Source organism: Phaethon aethereus (assembly GCF_964289735.1).
Source record: "Phaethon aethereus genome assembly, chromosome: Z".
Classification (NCBI taxonomy): Eukaryota; Metazoa; Chordata; class Aves; order Phaethontiformes; family Phaethontidae; genus Phaethon; species Phaethon aethereus.
The window spans coordinates 3,438,645-3,457,356 of NC_138577.1; the positions used below are offsets into that span (position 1 = coordinate 3,438,645).

The 18,712-nt window shown below is 41.5% G+C and overlaps 1 protein-coding gene across 1 annotated transcript; it reads right to left on the bottom strand.

Moving 5' to 3' along the window:
• Positions 1 to 411: 411 nt before the first annotated feature.
• Positions 412 to 16,864, bottom strand: LOC309415851 (SKA complex subunit 1-like; the record flags this gene model as incomplete). Its single annotated transcript, XM_082013510.1, has 6 exons — positions 412 to 1,430; positions 6,207 to 6,376; positions 11,134 to 11,271; positions 14,864 to 14,955; positions 15,673 to 15,797; positions 16,777 to 16,864. 6 exons carry the CDS (start codon positions 16,862 to 16,864, stop codon positions 1,282 to 1,284), a joined length of 762 nt encoding a protein of 253 aa, XP_081869636.1. The 3' UTR covers positions 412 to 1,281.
• Positions 16,865 to 18,712: the final 1,848 nt, after the last annotated feature.

Below are 18,712 nucleotides of genomic sequence, written 5' to 3' on the forward strand. Positions count from 1 at the left end.
AGCTGGGCAAAACAAACCAAACAAAAAAAGAACTGATGATCCATGGACCCAAGCCTGTATACCTTATTTAACGTCAAGTAAGCTTTGCGAGAAACAGATGGACTCAAGTGACGCCTATGGAAACTGATTTTGCACATCCTCCTATGCTGTGTGTTTATCTGAACATGAAACATATTCCAGTACGATGTAGAGACCTCAGCTTGGATCTCAACATCCCAGAGCAGAAGACCAAAAAAAAACCCCAAAACCCAACCACACACACCCACACAAAAATGGGAATCTCGGATTATATAGCACTCACCAGGGTCTCTTTATTGAGAAAGTTCAAAGTTCAGTCAGAGTCTTTTGCTCATTAAATTGTCATCTTAACACCGACAGGGTACACAGGAGGTATTTTATATTAGATGTTAGGGTAATAGCAGATACAGGCTCATGGAAGAAAAATACCATAGTTTTTCTTACCAAAACAGTTTTGATTACTTGCAGAGTTCATATTTATCACAATAATTCTACTCTGGAACTTACTTCACTAGTAGGTCATTTGAAAGCAACCTTCTATAATAACTGTGACGAGTTTGACCAGCGTTTTCAAAGTGAAATTCAACATTTTCACTTAAAAAACCCCACCGCTCTACTGTTTCAGTCTGAGGGAAAAATCTGGCTGCATGATGAAGTATGAAAACCACATGGCTAACAGAACTACCAATCATCAGTCTGGAAGTGTTTAAACCACCTCAGATCTTCCTGTTCAAGTGACACAGGAAACTCCAAAACATACAATTAGGATAAGAAGAAGCAGATTAAGAAAAGGAAGTCTGGAAATTGGTTTGAGGGATTTAAAAAAAAAAAAAATCAAATGCCTCCTTTGAGTAGCTAGAGTCTTAAACACAGTCTCCAACTCATAAACACAACAGTAACATTATTAACACACAGAGAATTTAAGTTTCAAGTGCTGACCTGAAAATGTGATTAAAACCGCCTGTGATTACAGGTGCACCAATTGCCTATCTGGTTTGCATCTGTAATTCACCAAAAGACAGTAGTTCCTCTCAAGTTTTCAAAACAAAACTCAAATACTTCAAGACCATTTGATATTGCCACTCCCAATTTAGGAGAGATGTCTGAAAAACCCTTCTTGGTCCTCACTACTGCCTTTTAGAAAATAAGAGAGCTGGATAGGAATGCTCACACATAGAAACTCTCTGCAGACCACAAAATCTCTCTGCATCTCAAAATATTTGTGTCTTCTGTATCTTGGGCAAGCAGAATATGGAAAGCTCGTTAGCAGATGACGTAGCGGACAAGTCTTGAGCCACGAACTTCTCTCACTCTCTGGCAGTGGCGCAGGATATTGAGGATCCTATGGAAGCGCTTATCCACTTTCAGCTGGGTGAACTCTTTGATGTCAGCCTCCACAATAAAAAATTCACCTGGAAAACAAACGATGACTTTGCTATAGAAATTACTATGTTGTAGGATACACTTCACATTTCACAAGTACCAATACAACCTCTTCTTACCGTTTCCATGAACCGATGAAAAAAAACATACAAATCAGCAGTAGGACGGCCTCACACTCTCTCAGGAACTTTGTTCTACTTTCTGAATTCGTCACCGGAAAGAATTATTACCAACCTTCCCATTAAGTTCAACTACCCTGCACCACCCATAGGCCCCATTCAGCGAGCTCCATCTCATCAGCTGTATCTCCAAACATCTCTCAAGCCATCCATGCTCCCTCTATCAGGGTATAAAGTCTGTAGCAGTTCCCAAACGCCACCCAGAGCCAGACAGGAGACGATCCACCAGTGCACCAGAAGATGGGGACAGCAGCAAGTCAACTGACAGCACACCTTGAAGAGCCACGATGCCTAACAGTGAACTTCCCTTTGAGGCCTTGCCCGTAGGTGTTCTGCTCTTGGTGACACCCAAAGCACTGACCTGAGCAAAACCAAAGAAATGCTCAGGGTCTGCTTAAAGGTCATAACACAGCTTTAAAAAGAAAAAAAATGACGTTCTCTCAACAGGCACTCAAGTTCTGGAATTGGCCCTTTGCAAATAAAAGGAAGGAGCCCTGGGTACATCAGAGCTACGCAAGCCCACCATTCCCTTGACTGCCATCAGATTTGGAAAAGATTAATTCTTCATCAACTAAGAAAGTGCAAGAAAAAGACTAACCACATGGAAAAGTATCCTCCCCGTGTCTCTTTAAGACAATGGCATAGGAAAGATCTGCATCAGAGCTGGCAGCCCATCCCTTCTTGTAATTGATTAACTACTTCTGAAGGAAATTCTCATTACGAAGCACTTGTTAAGAAACCAAGGCCGTGACTGGAGTTAAAGCATTTAAAATGCTTGCAACAGAATCCCAAGAGAAGGTCCCCACAAGCTAATAGCAGACACAACGAAGGAAGGAGTTACTCTAAGCGCTCCATAGCTATATTCACTAGCTGTGATTTCATATTCAGTCTTTATACACTGCTCAGATAGGAGATAATTATAGATCTAGTAAAATGACTGTACATGCAATACTTCCTGTAACACAGCAGAGGATTTTAACCATGCACCTTCACAAAACTGTACGGATGAAAAGCAATCTGAAACTAGGAACAGGCTAATTAAGACATAAGAAAGAAATATCCAATTATCTTTAAGGTGAGTACATAGAAGGAAATAACATATTCTTCTGCAGTATCATGCTTCCAAGTCCTATGAGAAAGAAGTCACAAGGCTAGGGGTGCTCTAGCTTGAGAAGAGAGGACAGCATTCTCCCTCCTCCTTATACCCTTAAAGTAAGGCAGAGGCAACAACATCTTAGATAAGATGGAGCATTTCTTCTTTGTATTAAGTTATTGGGGAATCCTTCCAGTTTAACCAAGGAGAAAGCAACTGATGCTTGCTGGAGATCCAAAGCTGCCAGGGAAGCTTTTATTTATTTATTAAACAAGTACAATGTAGCTTTACAGAGGCAAAATCCGTGTTTTTCTGTAGACGTTTCATCTTTAAATTTCACCTTATGAATGATCTAACTGGACACGCACTCCACTCTTGATGGAGCATCCAAGGATGTGGCGGCCATTAAAATTAAGGTCACAGAGTGCTGTTTATAAGTGGAGTGTTCCCCAAAATTACAGAATCACAGAATCATTGAGGTTGGAAAAGACCTTTAAGATCATCAAGTGCAACCATCAACCCAGCACCACCATGCCCTCTAAACCATGTCCCCAAGTGCCACATCTACACGTTTTTTGAACGCTCCCAGTGATGGAATTTTGCTTAGCAAGAGCTGAAGTATAACAGATCATGCTTTCTCACCAACTGGGCCATTTTGAGAGTTGGTGACACAGATGTCTAACAGGAAGTAGAATCTTCCAGAGAAAATAACTATCAAAAGCTAGTATTCTTCCCCCAGACAGGAACTATGCTGGAATCTCAGAGCTTGCAACACTGCTTTATTTACATACAGATGAGGAATGGAAAGTTTATTTGCTAGGAAAACCTGCACAACTGCTTAAAATATAACTACAGCTGGACAGAGACCGCTTACAATTTCCAGTAATAGGGCACTACACCTAAACGGTGTCAGCAACCCAGGGATAGTCCGCATACCCGTTTCCCAGTCTGTTACGTTTGGGGGAGCATCAGAATGTCCTGAATCTATGCAGAACACTGTTTCTTCTTGTATTTGCTCAGAATTCAGAACAACATTCAGCATAGCAGGATCTTGTTTATGAAGAACCCAGAGCTGGCTAAAAGGTAGTGATTTGGTTGGAAACAGTAGGTGGATGCACTAAATAATGAGCTAAACAGGGTCACCTTACTGGCTGGAAGGTTACCCTGATAAACCAGGCAGCATCTTTTCTCATCTTGAAATCAGAGGAAGAGGTCAGCTGGCAATCAGCCCCGGCTAAGAAACTGTGGGAATCCTAAGCAGAGAGACACTCACAGTAGAAATTTCAGCAAACAAATCAATGAATGAACAACCTCATCCTGAAAAATGCAACAGATAAAGACATTTAATCATTTTGTGCTGGCCAGATAAGAACAGTCTGACAGCCTGTCAGACCTTTTCTCTAGACTTTCTAGATGATTAGTCACAACAAACAAAAACAAAACAGAACAACCTACCCCGTGTGCACACACACCCCCTCTCTCTCAGATGCTGAATGTCCCAGTTTCCTAACTGAACTCCCCAACATAAACAATAAAGACTGGCTCTCAGGTACTTGAAGAAATTAAAAGCCTCAATTTTTCAGACTTAAAAAAGTACTTTCTGGCAGAAAATGATCTCTGACTAGTTGTAGCTTTCTCGAGTTGCTAGAATGGCTCCTTCATTGCAGCCAAGGCCACGTGGACCATGGTGCAGACTAAGCAGCACTCCAGGCCTAGGAAGACCCTTCTAGTGTTTAGCCTCTCCTTTATAGCCATGGACTCAAAACTCCTTACTATCGTCCTCAGGACAGTAACATTGGGGAAACAAAAAAACAACACCGTAAGTTAAAAATGATGAAGCAAGTATTTCTAGAAATCCCAGATTAATATGAACCACTGTTAGGCTGAAGCAGAACTTGTCTAAAAAAAACCCAAACAAACCCAACAACAAAACCCAAAAACCCCAAACCAAACTATCCAAGCCCAAATCAAAAGGCAATCACATGAAGTAGTCTAGCTGCATGCCTTTAGCATGCTTTTATTAAAGTCCTTCACAACACTGACTTTCATATGGCCTGTGTATCCTACAGGTCTCAAAATAAAGCGCCAGGAACGTCCATCCTACCAGAATTCCTTCCCTAGCGGAGAGATGCATTTAGAATCTAGAAGTTAGTGATGTTATCACCATACCATAAATATTGAGAGACTCTCGATCAGAGAGAAATCCAAAGGAAGGAAGAAAAAGTTGTAGTTTGTCACAAGGTGACTCCCGAGTCCCCAGTGGGTGTGCTCAGGGCAAAAGGTTCTCACATTCTGTCCAGGACAAAAATTGAGAGGTGGACACCACGGTGTTGTCTGAAAAAGAGCTCGCTCTCTGAGCCAGAAAAGCGTTTGCTCCACACTTTATGTCTGAACTTGGAAACATGAGGGCATTCTAAGGACATTGCCAAGCTTGATATGTGCAGTACACCCCTCGAGGAATAATTACATACTTGTTCTCCAGAGGAAAGGAATGTCAAAAAGGAGATTTTAATATTAGAGATTTACTGTGCCACATCTCTTTGAAAAAACTAACCTGTAAGCACAACTAGCTTTCAAATTGAGAGAAAGACATTTTGGTGCATTTTCACTCCCTCTGTGCTTTAAAGAGGAGAAAACTTCTCAAGATTATCAGACAGCCCTGTCTCTTCCAGAAAGCCACTGCAGCATGACCGATTACCCAGATTTCCCAACTTCAGAACAAATTTTTAATAGCTCATGTCCATCCTAGCTTAAAAACTGAAAACGCAGCTTATGCAGTTTGGTTATCAAGCTAGTAGTTGCCAAAACTTGTAGTGATTCCAAATTAAACCTTTGTGCACTCTAGAAGTTTTTGTTACAACATGCCATGAAAATGACATGTTTTCAGTGAAAACATGTAAAAAGTAACCAAATCAGGTATGGGAAAACTCTTCAGTCAAAACAATAACCCTTGTTGCTAAAGTATACCACTTTTTTCAGAAGAGGTGACTGGATTTTATACTGACCATCCAGTTCTGTGTAGATGACATTTATATTCCTTATGGCCTAGAATCTTAACTGGAGATGAGTCTCATTTCTGTTCTCCTCCCTTATATCAAAGGGGAACTAAAACTCTCATGGCTCTAGACTGTCAAAGTACTGTTTGTCCCCCGCAGTGGATAGGAATTATTCTTCAGGGCCAAATCTGATTTAAACTGTGGCAAATCACATGTACATGCTGAGAAGGGAGGGAAAGACCTGCTAAGTCCACAGATTTTTTTTTTTTTTCCCCCCCCTCCTGTTGTTCATCTGAGAATAAGCAATAGCTGGTTCTCTAGAATTTTTCAGGACTGATTGTTTTAAACATCCCCACAGGTTAGGCCACTCCACCAGATGGACTATTTTCTGAGAATAAGATGCGGTAAGTCACACTACAACATGAAAAGCACATGCTATCATTAATCATTCAATATTTTGTCCAGTATTTTTATACTTGTGCTGCAATATCCAAATGTTATGAGTTTGGTACTAACAAAGGGGAAGAAAAAACATACCTTTTGTATCCTTAGTTTCTTCTTCCAGGAACCTGTGGTAGAGATTTCTGACTGCTGCATTCATAGATTTCAAAGGCTGATGCAAGATCTTGTACTTGCCTACCACAGCCTTGTTCATCTCTTGAACAACTGCATTAATCTGCTCATATGTTAGACGACCTTTCATATACCTACAAATAAAAATCAGTAACCAGAAAGTCATAAAGTTCCGTGTTTATTTTTTCTCTTTCATCAGGCTTAATTGAACATGTTATTCCTAGTTAGAGGCAGTTTCTTCTGCTTTGTGTTAATGAATAAACGTTGTAGTTAAATTTTGTTCATTCCCTTGATTGTTTAATAATGTTCAAGGCAAAAAAGCCATGATAAAACTTAAACCAGAAAGATGAAACATTAGAAAGCTAAATTAAGAAGTAAAAAATATCCAGTGCTTAAGCTGTAAGGAGCCTTTCAAAATGGAATAAAGGTTGCTTTTATAGCGCACCACTTAAACTACAAACGCAGAAAAACCAAGGAACTTTGCAGAAAACATAACACAAGCCAAAACTGAAATTAAATGTTCCTGCCTAAGAGTGCAATTTGGTTCATATTATAATTATAAATAACCTGTGTTTGATCTTACAGCCATTTCTTTGGGTTTTTTTCTGAAGAAATACCAGTTTTGTGGTATATTTTATTGTGCAGCTAACTGAGCTACACACAGTTCTGCACTACTGACATCCTCTTCTGAAGTTTCAGAGCATTTCATAAAGCTAGTACTAAAATAATAAGATCTGTTGATAACAGCCTAGAGGTACAGGAAGCACAGAAGAGAAAAAACAAAGTGATGTGGAAATATTAGAACACTGGAATATTTGCAAGTAAGGCTATTCAACATTTATAGATGTAAAGGCATGCATTCAAGGAAAAGAAAACATGCTACAAACTGAGAAGCTGTTATATAAAAAAGAAATCAGAAACTCCTATGACAAGCAGTAAGCTAAATACAAAACAAAACCCCAGAAAACACTGCAGTAAAAGCCAGGGCAACCTTGCAACTTGAATTATCCTGTGATCACCATTCAGTCACTACCACAAGCCACACTTGGCTGTTTGCATTTGGTTCAGTATCAGTTTGGAGATGTGGGGAATTAAGAAAAGTGTTACAATTCATTTTAAGGATGAGTGGGGTTCTTTAGGTCAGAACATCAGGTGGCTAAAAGCTGTAGGACAGTAAGACTGAAAAGATCAATGGACAGGAAATTCTTCCTTCATTTTAATCCAAATGGAAAAACTCAATCTTTGGAAAACACACAAAAAATTTAAAGCATAAGTAGCTAATCAATTAAAAATTCGATATTCCAAACCAGGATGTGGGCAGGCACTCTAGAACCACCAACTAAAAATAAGTGCTTAGATTTTAATAATAGCCAGTCCCTGCCAGGGACACGGGGCATATAAAACCTCCTAAAATCAACACAACTGCTCTAATTTCAGACTGAATTGCTAGTAGGTTTATTTGTAGCCAGTTTTCAATTTTATTGCTATTTTGATTAATCCAGATTCAAAGTTGGAGGAACAGCCGTTTTTATAAAAACACTCTACTTGGCACACATAACATCATCTCAAATAAAAGCAGCACTACCACCCCTGAAATGCAGTCACACTCGGCATAAAAAGTAACACAGCATATAACCACAGGCGGGCTTTGCCTGTCTACATTAACTGCTATTTATTGCCCTACCTGCATCCCTTAGCCTTTTTATAAAGTCACAGAGAAATGTGCAGAGCTATGAAGATTAAGGCCAGAGGTATAAAATACCTATATTTAAGTTCCCGTGCTCCCACTATCAACAGGGATACAGTGAAAACACTTAATAAAGCCAAAAGACACCTCAGCTCATCCGGATGCAGAAACAAAGAAGCAGGATTCAGTTGCCTAAACCTCAGAACCGAGCGCTCTTTGAGAGGCCCTCGGGCATCCAAGAGGCTCCCACAGGGCTAGCAGATGTGCTGGAGTTTACAGAAAATTCAGGAATTAAAGATCTGGAGGTACACGCCAAAGCATCTCCAATGGCACCAGCCAGCTCTGCTGAGGCAGCTGAGACACGCCATTAGCAGCCAGGCAGCTGAGCCATCATCCGGTTTCGTCGACTGTACTGACTAGACGTTCAGTGACATGAGTGGGAGTGGGGACACTCGGTGAGCGTGGAGACATCTGTGTCACAGACACTTAAATGTAGGCACCTTAATCTGAAGCTAAATTCTGTCAAAAGCAACTGGAATTTTTTCTTCTGTACATAACTGTAAGGATCATAAAAACTCCAGCTGTTCCACAGTCTTCTCATGTTTCTATCCAGCCACGGCTAGCAAACCCATAAATGCTGACATTTATTTCTAGTCCATACATACACTAACAAAAAAATACAAAGTCAAGAAGTTCTAAATTCATCCATTTAGATTTAAAATAACTTTAAAATCTACTTCACTACACCAAAAGCAAAAACATTCAGAACTCACTTTTTTTTTTTTAAAAATCCACAGAAGTCCCTTTCAAAACACAGATGACTTTTTTTCCATAGGTATGAAAACCAAAGCACAGTGCTATGTTCTTCAAAGAAAAGAATAACATCAATATATCACATACATACCACTGGAAAAGACATAAATCTCCTAATGGCCATCCCCTGCTCCCTCAAAAGCACTTAGGCTAAAAGAAACATATATTCCCCCAAGTTACCATCTTTTGAGACTTCAGAGTCATAACGAATGTGCAGATTCTAAAAATATCTTCAGCAGTAAGAATTTTAGACACAGAATAAAGCAAGCATTGTCCTTTGCCTTGAATTCAATGTTAACCGAGACATCTACTGTGCAATTTCCTTTCTCTTCCTCCAACAAGGGCCTTTCTGTAACAGATTTGAAGGCCAAGATAATTTGCATGTTTTACTGTGTGAGAGTATTCTCTTTGCTCAAGGTGCTCCATATCTGCACCCAACACAGCATGGAGCTTTGTTAGATACCTGCTGCAGAGTTCTAAAACTACAAAGTCACTGAAGACTGTATATCCCTTTTAGTGCCCTAATGATGTTAGAGATGGATTCTCCTTCACCTTCAGCACAAAGCAGGTGAAAACCACCTAGATTTTTCAGTTAGTCTGCCACAGCTGCAGTAGGAAGGGAGAGAGGAATGAGACTCTTGGCAGATGCAAACCCCATGATACCCAGCTGGTATGGGATTTAGACACATATGTGATGCATAGGCACAGTTGTGCTTTATTAAGTCCCTCAGACAGGCTTAGCATAGTCCTGTGCCAGCGCAGCCACGCAGCTCCAGGACCAGAGCTGCACAAAACTGCAGTAGTATCCCTTGTTACTATAGCCAGCAGGTAGAAAGAGATCCTACATCAGAACCGGGATATGAATCTTATTCTCCTAAGAGAATGTTCTTAGGCGTGAGAAAATTTGGGTCACAAACATTTGCTGCTTCTATGTGATTAAACAGTATGTGAAACTGCAATCTTAGCGGACTCCCCTAATCTTGCATTACAACACTGCCAGGCAACAGGAAAAAAACCTGGTAGATTAATAGATCTGTTTAAATTCATGTAACTCTTCCTCCACAGAACAAACATGCCTTTCCCATCTGAATAAAAGTATTTCTATAGCCCCACAAGCACAGTCTAAGGTGCAACCTTTCTATAAACCAGCGATGAATGTGAGAGTATCCATTTGACCTCTGTCCCCGTTCTCCCCACCCACGAACAGCAGTGGAAAACCTTCCACTTCCAAGGATAATGAAACGCTTAAAGGGGCTATTAGGGAAGATCATAGCTTTAACTGGAGATTAAAACAACATTTGGCTGGAATGCTCTGTGTCTACTTTTCTTGCCTTAGCAGAGATAAAGGCCAAAAAATACCCATGCGCCAGCTTTTACCTTCCCAAAATTTTATCAGGAGAGAAGTACCTGAGGGAGTAAATCCACCAAATGAGAGAGAATCTGCAGAATGAAAATACCAGGGGCACGCACTTTTAAGATGTAACCAAGAGAGTCCTTTATTATTAGCTCAATGTTCAGGCTCCTTCCTTTTCTGGATTGAGCAAGAAAATGGACATTGCTCACCTGAAAGTTTTGAAAGCTACAGGAAAGATGATTTGCAAAGTTCAAGTAAAACACAGACAAAAAAAAAAATTCTTATTGAAACAAGTGTTGTCAGGGAACACAAAATCTAGAGTCTAGATAACAACTTAGCTTTAGGCATCAGGAGAATTTTCCCCTTTTTGCAGAAGTACTTGTCCTCGTCCCCAAAATGCCATTTAAGAAAAGTTATTCCTACATGACAGACTTCAGACAAGGTCCTGATGGGAGAGGAAAAAAAACCTCACAGCTTTCTATTCCAGAAGTTTGGGATATTTCAGTGGGAAGTGTTTTTGCTTTTAACAAGTCTGATTTCTTTTCCAGTCTCAAAACAGACTGGTAAGTCAAGACTTTAAGTTTTCAGAAACCAATAGTCGGGTCAAATAAAACCAGCATTTATAATTATTTTTCTTTTTAAGTGTAACCATAACTTTCATCTTATAAGATGATGGCTTTTTTTTTATATGTCAGTTCTCAAAACAAGAAGAGAACCCATCTATTAGCTAATATATTTCTGTTCGTACAATTACAGTGACTTTTGAGATAAGAGGTTTGGCTTTTAACTGATTAGTTCTGATCTTTCCAACATATGCATAAAAAAGAACCTAATTAGCTCCATTCATTTCATTTTCAGGTTTGCCAGTATTGCATATAAGCTATTTGGAGCTACTATCATGATGTTTCATCCTGTGGAACATTTAAAGTTTCAGAACATCTCTGTCAGTCTCAGTTCTGCAAGAGCTCGCTTTCCCAAACCTACGTTTGCCACCCAAATTGGCACGATGGGGTCTAAGAAAAGCCACGCTTACTTACGCAGGAACACTTTCAAATTCTTCTGCAGTTATTAGGGGTGCTTCTTTAATAAGTCTTGTCTCTTTTGTAGGTTTCTTTGCACGTTCAGGTTCTACAGCTTTTGTTTGTTCTTCACATTTCACAGTTAGCCCAGTGATGCTGTAAAATGAATGAATATTAAGTGTTTAAATAGCAGATAAGCAGTAAGGAGAATACCACTATATTATCAAGTCTGCTTACCCCAGACCTAAGTTCCAACCCATCTGTTCGGGCTGGATGAGCACAATTCACCATCTTTCCTGAGAGAAAAATAAAACAAGCCTACTCCATTTCAAATTGCATACTTTATCTGACTTCATTATAGCTCTTCATTTCTCTGCTAGAAAGGCTGCTAGCAGGTGAATTGGAAACAGTCCAAATGTAGCACAGAGCAGTTAAGAATTCAATGTACCATTACATTTCACAGAACATGAGGCCTCGCTTTTTATCAGATGAACCACAGCACAGAGCTGCAGCCTAACAGGCAGATTTAAAATACTTCACAGCTCTTTGAAACAAGTTCAAATCTTGGGCAGCCTGACTCATCCATTAATCTTTTGAAGCAAAGAAATTCAACACCATCCAGCAGGCTGGAATTTTTTTTTTAATTTTTTTTTTTAAGGCAAGATCCCAAAAGCTGAGGAATTTCCTGCTTTGAGTGATTATAGAGCACTATGTTTAAAAATTCACCCTTCTTCCAAACCCTCAGCTTAGAGCCTCAAACCCCAAGTTATTTGCCAGCCACCCACCTAGCTGGTCTCCTACTCTTCGGTAGGATAGCAAAGAGGGTACATTTGGCCAAATTCACTGTCGTCTGAATACAAGGACATTATAGGGCTGAGATGCGCAACAGAAATCACTAAAGCAGGACCGAAATGACCTGTCACAAAGAACCAATCCTTTACTTTGATCTAACCTTCCCACAAGAAGAGATCTTTCTTTGATGTGGGGCCCTACACTCAGCAGTGCCCCATCTGAGGGCTGGGATCTGATGCATCCCTCGATGTGACACCCCCAACCCAGCGTCCCATTTCCCAAGAAAGACAACTGCAGTGCGGAGGACAGCGAGTGCCATGAGCACCCAAACTGTCTGGTCCCTGACACAGCAACAGGGGAAGCTCTGCTCCATGCTGTGTCACAATGCAGAGCCCTTCTGAAATTCAGGATGCCAACAGTTAAACGAATTCAGATGTAAACAACTGAGGAACAAGGCGAGGCCCTGCACAAAAATACTCCTGGCACCCTGGAGCTAGCGCTAGTTGCAGGGAATGTCGGCAGAAGAGAAGGAAAGGAAAGGCTGGGGAGTTTTGGTGGTGTTGGAGGTGGCTTTGGAATAGAAGGATAAACACAAGGACTGAGGGAGGTGAGAGTTCACATTTGAAAGCTTCACTTCTCCTGTACATCTGCCATCCTCCTCGCTGCAACAAACCTCTAATCTTTTCTAGATTATTCCCCACCCCTGGGTACTTCTGCTCTGGGTACCCATCCACTACCTTGCCTGTTCATCACTGCATGCAGCTCCCTGCTGACCCGGACCACGAAATGAAAGAACCAAAGCTTGTATTCAAAATCTGGGTTTGGTGTAATGAGAAACTGCTCTCTCAAACACCTGGAATACAAAGGGCTTAAGATACATTGAACTTGCTTTTTATGTCAGTGAGATTCCTCTGGTAAATAGGAACATCAAAACCAAGAATACAGGCAAGAAACAATAGCTAAAGCCATGAATTGTTCAATTTGTCTGTGTGGGCATTTTCATTCTGTCCAAGATTTGAAGGCCTGTCTCCCCGGTGTTCAAGTGCTCATGCTGCTTTCTGCATTACTTATTTCACAATATTCACTCAGACAATTAGTACTCAGCTCCCGAAGCATTTTGGGATGCAGAGGAACAGAAACGGAGAAGGTCAACGGAGGCAGATTTGGAGAAGACGACTGAAGACCCATTTACACCAATACAGATGGGTTCTGACCAGTTACAGTCTGTCTTGCACTTGCTCCATCCGCCACTGCACAACACAGTGAACACTGAGAAGTGACAACATGGGGACAAAGAAGAAAGGGTGCTTTGACAAATGGCATTAACGCAGAATGTGTTAGGAAAAACCTCAGGAAAAACCAACAGCACACACTGACAGAACAACAGTTGTAAAGTGGCAGAGCATAATCTGTTGAAAATTACTAGAAAAACTTGCTTAGTTTTACATGTGTGGTCCTTTCTAGAAAGGGAAGGAGCAGCTAAACTCGTACCACAGTTAACTTCTTGATCAAAAGCAGGACAAGATTGGAAGGGAAACCAACATCCCAAAGAATCTGTTTCATCTCAGAGGTAACACAATCACTAAACAAGCCTCATTTGCAGCTAAACAATTCCCAGTAGCTAATGTAAACTTAAGACAAAGGTTTTTCCTAAACTAAGAAAGTAAGTTGCGAAAGGAAGGCAGAAGCCCAGTGATAATTTCTGAAGAACTTCCACTCTTTCAGACACACTGGAAAAAAAAAATTCTGCAACATCTAAACTGAAAAGGAAATGAAAAAGGAACAAGATACCTGTAGACACATTTTAGGAGGCTGTTTCCTAAACTGAGGGTTCATGTCTAAAGGTCAGAAAAAAGCTTCTGCACAAGTCACCTCTTTACCAGCTAAGACTAGTCCAAGTTGCAATACAAGCAGTACCTACCCAGATGAGAATATTGCTGCACATGGTCTAAAATTACAGTTCATTTTTCTCTTCTGTAACCTTATTCCCACATCCTTAACCTTTTACTTTGCCGGAACATGCCTGTAATGCTTTCAGCCCAAGGCTTATCTGGCATTAGGAGCAAGACCAGGTAAAGCTGATAGATTCGGGGCACATTTTGGAAGCACTGAATTCAAATGGACTGATGCATTGCCTTCTGACAAGCTACAAGGGTGGAAACAAGTTCTGGGATCTCCAGATGTTAGACTCTAGAAGAGAACCCCATCTGGTATACACTAACACCACTCCAAAATAAAAAGCAATTCCAACAGGCCAGAGAAAGAGCTGACCACTCCAAGAAACCTAGTCAGAGTTACAAAGCCTTAGAAGCCTTCTGAGTAATAGCTATTGTTTCACATACTTTTGTCTCATTCTCTCACTTGAGCTACTTTATTCTGTACAGCTTCTTAGTACAGCCCTCTCAAAGGCTGGTGGATGTCATTGCTAGCTAGAATAAATGCCACACTGCTGGAGGGAAAGGAGAAAAAAAAAATACCACAACCATAATTCAACCCCCCACAGAAAGATGACTGAGATAGAGCATTTTTTTTTTTTAAATTACATGTGGAAGGGCAGTGTTGAACTTCAGCTCTAGTGCCCCAGCACTTGGATCACTAACCCACCCTTTGATCCTTACACACTGCAGCAATCAAATCGGTGTGTTTGCAATTCTAAAGAAAGGGATGCTCAGATTTATAGAAGAACTAGCTTTCTACTATAATGTCACACCTGCCACTGGAAGATTCCATCTGAGCAACATGGTATTTTGTAGGTTTTTACCTGCGGGATTTGTTAGGGTGCTAGCACAAGCCTGGTAGCGAGCAGTCAAGAGCAAACTCCAGAATTAATATGTATAGCAACTTTGTCTCCCAAAAATTCACAGTTAATATACAGCAAAAGGAGTAGAGCTGCACAATGCTGCAGCTGGACACTGCCAGGAGCATCCCACTATCTCTGTACTCATGTACCACATACCAGCTCTGAGTTGGTTTAGGCAGATGGGGAGGAATGTTTTCACGGAGGTGCTGTGCTTCATTTTGATCCCTCTCAGCAGACTTCTGGAGCTCCTGAAATTAATGTTAGACTTCATTAGAAATCTGAAACTATTAATGTCAAGTAAGTAAAATTAGTTTACTAATAGAGTGATGCTAAAATCATTGTTAACTTGATTAAGAGGTATTCTTTGCTCTCTCCCCATCATCCTATCTCTTTACTCCCTAATTTCCCAAGAGCAACTAGTAAAGCTCAGAAAAACAAAACTAAGAGCGAGAAAACATAAGCTTGTCTGTCCTTGCCTGCAATGTGTCAGAGAAATTTGAGTGGGCAAGAAGTAAGTTTTTAACAACACACCCTAGCAGGTCTGGGCAGGTGAATGGTGGTGGTGATGATACTACAGGAAACTCATCTACATTCCCCAAACAACATATTCACTAAAGACTTAACACATGAAGGCAGTGCAAACACACACCAGAAGAACAGATAAATAATCTAATTAAATAGTTTTTTATAGCTATTGCAACAATGTAAAAATAGAACTGCTCTTTAGATCACAGTATGTATTATGATAAAGACACACTTTCAATGTATGAACCTTGAAAAAGAAAATTTTTAACATTCACTGTGCTGGAGAGCTGGTTAATAAACCATCAGTAAGACTGTTCCAAGCCCCAGTTTCTCTTGTAAGCACATGCATCTAAACATATCACTGAGGATCTATGCACTTATCAAACATTCCTTTGAATCTTCCACTATTTTATGAACAGGGGAAAAAAAAAAAAAATTACTTTTAGCAAATTCTTCAGTTTTTCTTGCTGTTGAACTTCGGTTTCCATTTTATTCAGGAGATCATGCAAGAGAACCATCTCATGCCCTATTTTACAGAGCATAGACTTGAGGGATGGTTCTTGACCTGTCAAAGAGGGAATGGTAAGGCAAAAGGGCAAAACACTTCCAACACAAAAACCAAAATCCCATTTCCCTCCCCTCCACAAGCCGTGATAATTTACTAAATCCATGGTCCCCAATCACCGCATCTTCCCAGGAGAAGCAGCAATATTCGCTGGTCAAAGTCAACCTCCTACTGCATACAGCCAACAGAGTTCAAAACCGCTGTAGGAATAAAGGCTTCTCTCCAGCACGATGCTGGAAAGCACTAAGCTGTACCTGCTGCCACTGCAGGCGGAGAACGCAGGTCTTAAATGCAGCCAGGCTTTCACAGCTGCTTGGCTGCAGCACCCTGCTCTACTTCATGCTCTCCCTCTGTTTAGGGGAGCTCAAAAGCTACTGCCCTCTTTGGAAAGAGTTATAGATCCTCTTCAAACAGGAGGTTAGCCTAGGTGACCAGACAACCCTCTCAACCAACATTTCGATGATACTGTGTAACTTCCATTCATGCCTGGGAAAGGATAAGAGACAAATGTAAAAACGTTCAGATCGATTTTAGTACGTCGTTTTAAATCGGTTTGTTACCCACAGCACGTTTGCATCACAGCTAGCTACTGCTAGAGTGCCAGGACAAGACACCTGTATAAACCTTCATCTATGCCTTTGCACATGTTTGGAATTAAGCTTAACATATTCACTTAACATACTTGAAAAGATATTTTTTCGTCTCTTATCCTGAGCTCTCCCCACCAAGTATACAGAATATAGGGTACATTAACCACCAGTCTTCAGAAGTCCCTCAGAGGAATATACTTTCACTTAGCCTATGTTCTCTGCTTGGCACCTAGGTCCCTGCTAATGCTCCCATTTTGCCATCCTTGCTCACATTGTTGTTCTCTGTATTTTACTTGACTTCTACTTCACGTTAGGTTCCTTGTCTAATTAGAGCATTCCCATTTTCCGCAAGGAGGTGCAAACCAAAACCCACTCTTCAATTCTTTTACCTATGTTTCTTAATTGAAGGGTCTTTTTAATAGTTGAAATCTTCATGTTGATGTGAAAGCATAAATCCTCCAGGTCTGAGGACGCCATATCTGCTATTATCATACTGAGTGAAATAAAAAAGAACGCAGTAATTCCAGAAAGACCAAAGTCGCAAACAGTAGACACACAAGCAGAATTTTAAAAAGGACCCTGATATGTCAAAGAAGCAAAGGGAACTTAAATGAAGCAGTAAATGTAGCAGCTACCTTTAATTTTACTAAATTGAAAGCAGGAGAAGAAGCTCAAAGTAACTGGCATCAGACAAGACAAAGCAATGTCCCTGAACTCTGGAGACAAATGCAGTGTAATGTTACTACAACGATTCCTCATGAAGCTGGGGAAGTTTTTTATTATATTAAGGTGCTTGCTACCAAAGGAGTTGGAAATTTACTGCAATAAACAAGAAATATCTGGTTTAAAGTAGTTCTATAAGGCACTGCCAGGGAGATCGCATTGGGTGATCAGTATTTTAAAGAGGTGTTTCATTGTTTTTGTGATTTTTTTTTCTTTTTTTAAAGGACCAGTAACTAAACAAAGGCAAATGTGCACTTGCTTGCTAGCAGAGCATGGTGGCACAAAAAGCAGAATTATACATCGCTTACTTTTGTGTAAGTACAGTCGTGAACTCTATTACAGGAAAGAGCCGATAGAAAAACGCGAGCTCCTTGTACCGCCACCGCAGGGCAGCCCCTGCGTTTACAGCGCTTACACAGCTCCCTCTCGTGGCTACCTCACACCCGAGAAACGAAAACTTTTTGGCGTTAAGTTTTACACCACTACGAACCAGCACACTCGCCGAATTAGTTATTAGAGACTTGCCGATGTCTACGCCTTCCACAGCCGAGGAGAAACCGCTATAACCCGCGGCACCCCTCCCCCCGCCGCCTTGCCTCACGGCCTGCCCCAAGGCGAGTATCTCCTGCCCCCGCGCCCCGCTCTCACCGCTGCGATGACCGGAGCGGGCCGGCCGGCTGGCCGGGAGCGGTGAGGGGGTGCCCGGCTCCCGCGGGAGGGCAGCGGCCGGACCCGGGCGGCAGCGCCGGTTCAAACCCGCCGCGCTCGGCCGGCCGTTGGCGGGCGCAGGCGCCTGCGCGGCGCAAGCGCAGGAGGCCGCTGGCGGGGAAGGCGGGAAGGGGCGCAGAGGGGAGGGGCTCGGGGCGGCCGGGCCTCTCCCAGAAGGGCTCCCAGCCAGGAGCTGGGATTCCACCAACGCACGAAAAACCAACCTGACGGCATTTATTAATTGGTTATATAAATTCAGTTTATTTCGACATTCCATAGAAGACAAAGGCCTCGATAAGAATCACGTCACTTTCCAACATAAAGGTACTCGTACTGCTATGTCTCCTACATATCATCATCACCACCTACTGCTTTCTTCTTGGGGGCGGGGGCGGGGGGGGGGGATAAACAAACAGCTTACACTTACCCCAAACTAAATTTTTCTAATTAGCTACAGATACAAAGGTTTATTGCTAAGGACAGACTGCTTATCTGTCCAGAGAAAAAATAAGCAAAAACTGTCACTTTTCCCCAATTCTCTAATAAAGGACAGCTCGTAGTTCCCTCCCTCCCCAACTCTAAAAACAACAAAAAAAGCCCTAAAGAACTGAGAAACAGATTAACGTACAACAGAGTTAAAGAAGGACCACTTTCAATGCAGTGATGCAATCCAAGACAGCATTCAGCAGACCTTTAAGGAGAAAGGAAAACCAGCAAACGGGGAGTCGCATGATGCCTCCAGGCAACAGGTTATTGAAATTGCTCGGTACAAGAACGCATCGTCGTAACGTTTTTGCGGGTGAAACACGACCAGCCCTTCAGTGGCGCAGGGACGGCTGCACTAACCCGTCCAGCAGTCCCATCTACACAACCACACCGAGCGAGCACCTCCTG